The following is a 7,631-nucleotide window of genomic DNA, read 5'->3' on the forward strand; positions in this document are numbered from 1 at the left end:
AAGCTGGTTCAATATGGCGTGGTCGGTGTGTGAAGACCTTCAACCTTTTTCCTTTTGGGTCTAGCTCGCTAGGAGCAGTTCCAGCTTCTTCTTTTTCAGATGTTATGTTTTTCCTTTTTTGCCTTCGGACGGGATAACAATAATCAGGGTAGAAGAACCCGATTGCATCAAACACTCGGTTCAATCTCTTCTTTTTTCGGCCTCCGAAGGCTGCTGATAGTGCAGTATTTTCAGCCTTCGAGAATGCCCCAAGTAATTCATCACTTAATGTTTCAATGCTTTTCAGCCAGTCATCATCAGGTTCAATAAATTTATCTGCATATTTGAATGTGTATTTTAATCTGACTAGTCCGCCTTCGTCGGACTCTTTGATGGTTTCTTTCGGCATTTCCCACTTTTCCGCAAGTGGCCATATCCTGAAGGCAATGTGCTCCTGGACCAAGTCCCTTGTCCCAATGAAGGAGCAGACTGCGCCGAAGGCTCTTTGGCATTCTTCGGCTGCCTCATCCATTTCAACCTTCGGCCTTCGAAGTCCGAAGCGTTGCCAAATTGGGTACATAATGATACTTTTGACATTATTTTGCGCTGTTAGATCATTTTTCACATAAAACCATTCAGACATCCAGGCTCCGGGCCACCTCTTCCGAAAGGTTGGCACAGGGTAGCTTGACCCGGAGCGGGCGCCGAAGCTGTAGCACCCAAAGTTGTTGTGGTATTGCTCCTTTCCCCAGGGCTTCGTCTCGTACAATAACTCGTGTATGTTGCAGAAGCTTTTAGCGTTTGGTTCCAAACCTTGGCTTCTCACAGCCCAGACAAAAATCCCCATTCTTATAATAGCTTCGGGAGTGAGTTGATGAAGGTAGATTTGGAATGTTTTCAGTACCTCAACAACAAAATTGCTCAGGGGGAATCGAAGCCCAGCCTTGAGGAGGCTTCGGAAAATCACAACTTCATCTTCTTCAGGGGTGGGAGAAGTCTTTTCTCCGGCATCAGCTCTCACAATAGATATGTCTCGGAAGTATCGCCCCCTCATATTATCAATGTGACTCTGCTTGATGGTTGTTTTCCCAAAAACTGAGTGACTTGGTCGCCACGGTCGATCTTCGGCCTCTTCCCCATCACTTTCCACATCATAGCTGTCGCTGTCATCAGTATCTTCGGACAAACCTTCGAGAATCTCCTTCGTGATTTTCTCTGTATTAGTCTCTGCCATCGCTATCAGGAACCCCAGATTCTTCTCCTCCTCGAGACTCAGCTTCGTCTCAGCAGGGATCTTCTTGTCTTCAGACATCTTCGGAAACACTAAAAATTTGTTCCCAAGGCCGAAGCTTCGAAATCAAAAAGACCAGCAAATCTCAATGAGCAAGAGCTAAAAATTTTTAGTGGGCCGAAGCAAAAGGCAGGCGTGTGTACCAAATGAATTCACGATGTGTTCTTATTTATACGCCTAGGGCGTTAAAAGTTAAAAGGCCCCGCTTGTCAGTGAATGTTGCTATTCTAGCAAAGGGAAGGTGTTTTTTCGGACCTTCGGCTCAAGGCCTTCGTCCATATCGCAATCTGAATTTATTATTTACAAATTAATATTGCGAGGGGCTACTGTTGGGGGCCTTCGTCCTCCGAAGGTCCTCAAAAACATGATTTGACAATGTTTTCCAAGTGAATTATATGAACAGGTATTTTCGGATTCAGAATTATGGATATGGAGCACGACCAGGACGAAGGCTGAGCCAGACGAAGGTCGGGGGCAGCCGAAGCTGTACGCAGGGAAGCTTCGGCGCGATGGCACAAGGGGGAACCGACCTTAAGATGAAAAGACTTCGGGGTCCTCAATAGATTTCCATAAACCGTTAACAAATGTAATGGACATGGATGTAATTTTACGTGGGCTGCGTCCCGCGTCTATAAATAGATGAACAGTACTCCCGTACTGTTCACGCTGACTTGTCATTCTGCTTTTGGCGTCACGCTCGTACTTTCCACCTTCTCTCAGGATCGAAGGTACATTTGTAATTTGGGATCATTTCTGTTTTTCCATATTAATAAAATAGAAATGATTCTTTGGTGATGCTTATATCATATTTCATGCTTTATGTGAGTCCTTCGTCATTATTTGTTATGCTTACGAAGGCATGTTTCTCATGACCTTCGTCCGAGACTCATTATTTCCCAAAGGGATATAATGCTTCGAAGGACGAAGGACCCTAACACTTAACACTTTTTATGTTGCCTTGTTCTTAACTCTTAGAATTTGAGAACAAGTCCCCAACACTCCATGGCCGACACAGCCACCTGCCACGTCACCTGGAGTGGTAAGTTAAGTCTATGTAAGGTTTGTGTATTTTAAAGCTAAGTTATGAAAATATAGTAAATCAAGCTAAATCTATTTGGCAATGTAAGTACTATGTGTCTTGTAGGGTTCGTCGAAATCCGGCTGACAATACCAACTTTGTTGACCAATTGTTCGACACGAGTGATGTGCCTCCCGATGAGCCACCACTTCAATGAAGATATTTGGACTTGCATGTTTGGCCCCATAGCACTTATATGTCGTTTGGATGTTTGGGCATCTTATGTATGTGGAATTATGTATGTGAACTTGATCTGGACTTGTATGTGGACTTGTGATGTATATATGTGATGATGCAGGTTTAAAAAATATAAACCCTGTTCTAGAGGCTTCCCATCCATGGAGGGAGCCAGAGAGGGGTTTATATTTTTATGAAAAAATACTTAAGAACGTTAGCCATACCGACATTCTTAAAGCCATGTCAGCTAAGAACATCCGTATAGCTGAACGTTCTTAAGTCCATGTGGCAAAGCCCGTTGATGGTCAGGTGGCTAATTAAGTACGTCGGCCACCTCTGCCGACATACTTAGAGGTGGCCGACGTACTTAATGTCTTAAGTACGTTGGTCGACCGACGTTCTTATTGCCACGTGGCTCGTCCACGAAGCCTCGGTATCCTGCCACATGGTTCCGTTTTAAGTACATCGGCTAGTTTGAACCGACGTATTTAAGGCATTAGGTACGTCGGTTTGCGCTGGGCCGACGTTCTTAGTCTTCTAAGTACTTCAAATTATGTACGTCCGTTAAGAACGCCAGCAAACATACATTTTTAACCTACGTCGGCCTATTGGAGTAAGAACGTCGGTTCATGGCCGACGTTCTTTTGTCAGTGTCCTATAGTAAAAAAATTAGATCCACTATAAAGGATATGTATTTCCTGATTATATATTAATAATAAAATGTCATCTTGGACCCCTAGTATAGCTTTATAGATTGAGGAGATAAAATTAATATTTTAACCAATTTTAGTTAGAACTACATAGATGCTGGCCCTTTACGAATCTGCACTCTTTTTTATAGATGGACATGAAGCAAATAGAACCACATTGAACTCTAGGCCTTCAGTTATGCTTAGTGAATTTTATGTTAATCTCTGTAACATTGTGCATAGAATTTTATGCACAATGTTACAGAGATTAACATATTCACTAAGCATAACTGAAGGCCTAGAGTTCAATGTGGTTCTATTTGCTTAGTGAATGACAATGCTTAGTGAATTTTATGTTAAGGCAAATGTGAATAACTTTTCATAAATTATAAGTAGTCACAATATCTCGCTGAATAAGATAAATCCGCCACTGCATTGTCATTGCCATTGCCGCTGCCGATGATGGCGTGGATGTTGTTCTGCGAGTAGCTTGTATCATCACCTTCAGTAAACATGGTTAAATTTTGTACTGAGCACTAATGTATTTCTAAGGATGAATTCTATAAGCATAAAAGTGTCGTTTTGTTTACAAAATATAACATAAATGGTAAATGTAATGATTGACACTCGAGTTACAGCGGTAATAAGTTTAAATAAGCCGGTATCAGTTTTTAGTGCGGATCTAATTACGTATGGACTTAAATAAATATAATTTAGGTGTTGTTTGGTTCTAAGAATATAGACCGTAATCCATTTACAGTGATAATGGATTCCATTGTTTGTGTTTCGTTGGACATATCTGCAACGGATCACATTGCTATCCGATCCCAACTACATAACTCTGATTCCTCTATCCAACGGCTTTATCCAATAGGGTGGAGGCGATTTAAGGGAGTGAAAATAATTAGCACACCCAACCAAACAAATGGCGGTATCTTTTGCACTGAAACAGTTAGCACCGATTTTAGATACCATTGATGTTGTTGTTACCTGCTTTAAAACAAACAGTACCTTAGGGCTTGTTTGGAAGCAAGAGTAATGGATGGGATTGAGGGAGCTAGAATCACCTACTACTCTCACTAGTCACCTCAATTCTCTTCATTCCACTTACTCCCAAATAAAGCCTTAATGTTATTGGTTACCGATCACATGGCAATTATGTGAATTAAACACCACCAAACTTTTATTGTGATCGAGAGAATACAACATAGGTAAGTCAATGATATTTACTAGGGTAGTGGGAAAAAGAAAGGTGCAAGATTCGGCCTATACGATTCGGATTTGGCATTTGGAAAGGTAGGTAGGTGTAGCAGCTAGGTTAAACTTTGGTCCCCGCGTGACAGCAGTTGCAATGTACTGATGGTACTGGTAGTGCAGACAGCCTAGGCCCTAGGGTGGCACCAGGACGCATCGCAGATACTCATCATGCATGGGGACAAAAGGAAGCGAGGCGCTGCTCATCACTGGCTCACTGCTGCATGCACTGTACTGGATCTGTGCCAACTGAGCCTTAGCGGCGAAGGCTTCCAAAAGGCGTCGACTATTAGCGGCTGAGATTCTGTTTAGGCCCTAGCTAGTTATGATGGATTAACGGAATTATTATTATATATGGGTTATATAGTATTATTTGTCCCTTTGTTTTTACAAATTATGGGGGTATCAAAACTGTGCATTCAGCTATATAGCTACAGGCTTTGGAAGCTCTAGTAGTATAATAACATCGTGGTAGATATAATAATGCACCCTAAAACTTCGTTAACTTGTGAAAAAAAACCCCATTCAGTTAATTCGATCATATATAATATAATGCATATTTGCCCTGTATCCACTTGAGCTAGCAGCTCTCGGGTTCGGAGAAAACGACCGGTCTTTGAATACACAGCAAAGCATGCATGCATTTGACAAGGTGAATTGAAGTGACAAACTCAATCTTATTATTAGCACCACAATCACCAGATCTAACAGTATGTTTCACCAAACTCTCATTAAGGAACCAGTGCAAATCAACCAGACTGAGAATGAGCAGTAGTAAACTCGCTAGAGTGCGTTCATGGAATCCCCCTCGCATACATAATAGCTGGAAAACATATCCAATGTACTTGAGTCTTTGGTGACATGAACAAAAAAATTATAAAAAAAAATTAAAAAATCATATATATTCTTTCAATCCTACTTTAATTATATACAAAATTTAAAGTTCAAATTTGTATTACATAAAGTGTAATAAAAAGATAAAGTTTCTGACAAGATCAGTTAAATGTTATATTTTTTATTACAATTAAATATAACGAATTTTAAACTTAAAATTTTGTATATATTTGGAGGAGGGTACGGTGGAATGACTATATTAGTTAATGTGAACCTATATACATCGAAGACACTTGTGCATCTAATACCTGTGTATACATCAAAGACTCTTGTGCATTAGATATGTTGTCTAATACCTGTGGCCATGACACTACTAACAAAAGATCAAATTAACGTCATCTTCATCAGACCAGCTCTTTAATCTTTTTGAATCGGACGATGATGCAGACAGCATGCATTGGTGTCCCGGCCCCTCTGCCTTTTACTACGTACTTTACTTTACCTTGCCTCTACACTACACATGCATCATCGACCATACTTTTGCTTTAATGGGTAGCCTAGCTCATATCGATTGGTCGATGTATGATGTTGGCTTACTTTTGCCTCGGCCGGCCGGCCTCCGGAATCCTACAGTGCCTTTTCTCAGTGCATGGCCATGTATGATTCCTGCTGGCGACCATGAAGCTTTGCATCCATGTGATGCTGAACCTTCTTGGAAGGAGAAGGTCGCTCGCATCATATCCCCATGGTCGACCGGCCTATATATACCCATAAAACCCTTGAGACCAAACTCCATGCCAAATCACACGGCAGCAGGTCCTTCCATTGCATTGCATTATTGAGTCTATATATATCTAGGGGCGCCGTGCCAGAGTTATATCTTGCTAGCTACTTCATTTATTTTCTTGACCATTCGATCCATTTGGAAGATGAAGAAGGCGACCAAGTACCTAAAGCACCTCTTCTCCGCCATCGTCGCGGCGGTGAAGGCCAGGTCCACCGCCGTGGGCACCAAGGCCAGCTCCCTGCAGATGCGCCTCATCGTCCTCGGCATCATGCGGAACAAGAAGCTCCTGCTCAGCGCCATCCAGAAAAAGATCCACGCCATCATCGGCGCCGGCAATGGCAGCGGCAATGCGGTGGCTAGCCACGGCAGCGGCAACAGGATGGCCGCGGTGCTGCAGAGCCTGCCGAGCTTTGCCGTGGAGCAGGAGACGAGGGCCCTCGTCCTGCTCAGCAGCCTGCCGAGCTTCGTGCTGGAGCGGGACGCTGCCGGCGCTGGCGCCAACGAGGACAAGCAGGACGTGGTGGAAGCAACAGCAGGCGACAAGCATGTTGCCGTGGTGGACGACGACGCCACCGCTCAGGCGAAGGCGGAGGGGGACTTCCTGCTGGAGGACCAGATCGACCACGTGGCAGACGTGTTCATCCGCCGATTCCACGAGCAGATGAGGCTGCAGAAGCTGGAGTCCTTCAAGAGGTTCTGCGAGATGCTGGAGAGGGGCGCCTAAATCATTGACTTGCACTAGCTTCCAATGTGCATGCTTTTGGTCTAATAATTAATCAAGCAAGAGTTCAGGGAACGTAGTTAGTTCTCATTATAATAAGTGACAAGAATCGAGTTTGTTTCATCGGTTCGTACTTTCGGTGTAGGGTTTAGGCATCTCGCATACCAATTTCCATGAAGTTATAGCTATCTCTATCCTTATACTCATACCTATCATCACTACTACAACAAACCTCTGTACAGGCGGTTTGGTTCGCCTCTACACAGGCGGTTCTAGGAACCGCTTGTGGTGCACCGCCTGTGATGTAAAACAACATCACAGGCGGTCAATCAAAAACCGCTTATGAAAGACACACATTACAGGCGGTCCAGTTCAAAGGAACCGCATGTGATAGACACACATCACAGGTGGTTTCTTATCCTAGCCGCTTGTGTTAGCCACACATCACAGGCGGTTTTTAATATAAGTCCGACTGCATACAATATAAATCACAGACGGTTTTCAATATACAGATTCATATACAGAATTTTCAAACACTGATTATACACAGATTCACACAGATTGCATACACAGATTTATACATATCAAGTTCCATAATACACAGATTCATCCACATATCAAGTTCCATCGTCATACACAGATTTATACACATATCAAGTTCCATAGACAACTAAACATCTCAAAGTTCCATAGACAACTAAACATCTAAAGTTCCTAACTAAAGACCTAAACACTGTGTGATATTGTGTACAAACTTAGTTCTGGGAATTGTTGCAAATTTCCATTTGTATTGTAGAATAGCCCTTGTTGATGAAGAACTT

At 42.7% G+C, this 7,631-nt stretch overlaps 1 protein-coding gene across 1 annotated transcript; it reads left to right on the top strand.

Annotated features, from left to right (window-relative positions):
• Positions 1-6,088: 6,088 nt before the first annotated feature.
• LOC100276179 (uncharacterized) lies at positions 6,089-7,015 on the top strand. Its single transcript, NM_001150028.1, has one exon. The coding sequence runs from the start codon at positions 6,232-6,234 to the stop codon at positions 6,811-6,813; it is 582 nt and encodes a 193-aa protein (NP_001143500.1). The 5' UTR covers positions 6,089-6,231; the 3' UTR covers positions 6,814-7,015.
• The last annotated feature ends 616 nt before the right edge of the window (positions 7,016-7,631 follow it).

Source organism: Zea mays, chromosome 4, assembly GCF_902167145.1.
Source record: "Zea mays cultivar B73 chromosome 4, Zm-B73-REFERENCE-NAM-5.0, whole genome shotgun sequence".
NCBI lineage: Eukaryota > Viridiplantae > Streptophyta > Magnoliopsida > Poales > Poaceae > Zea > Zea mays.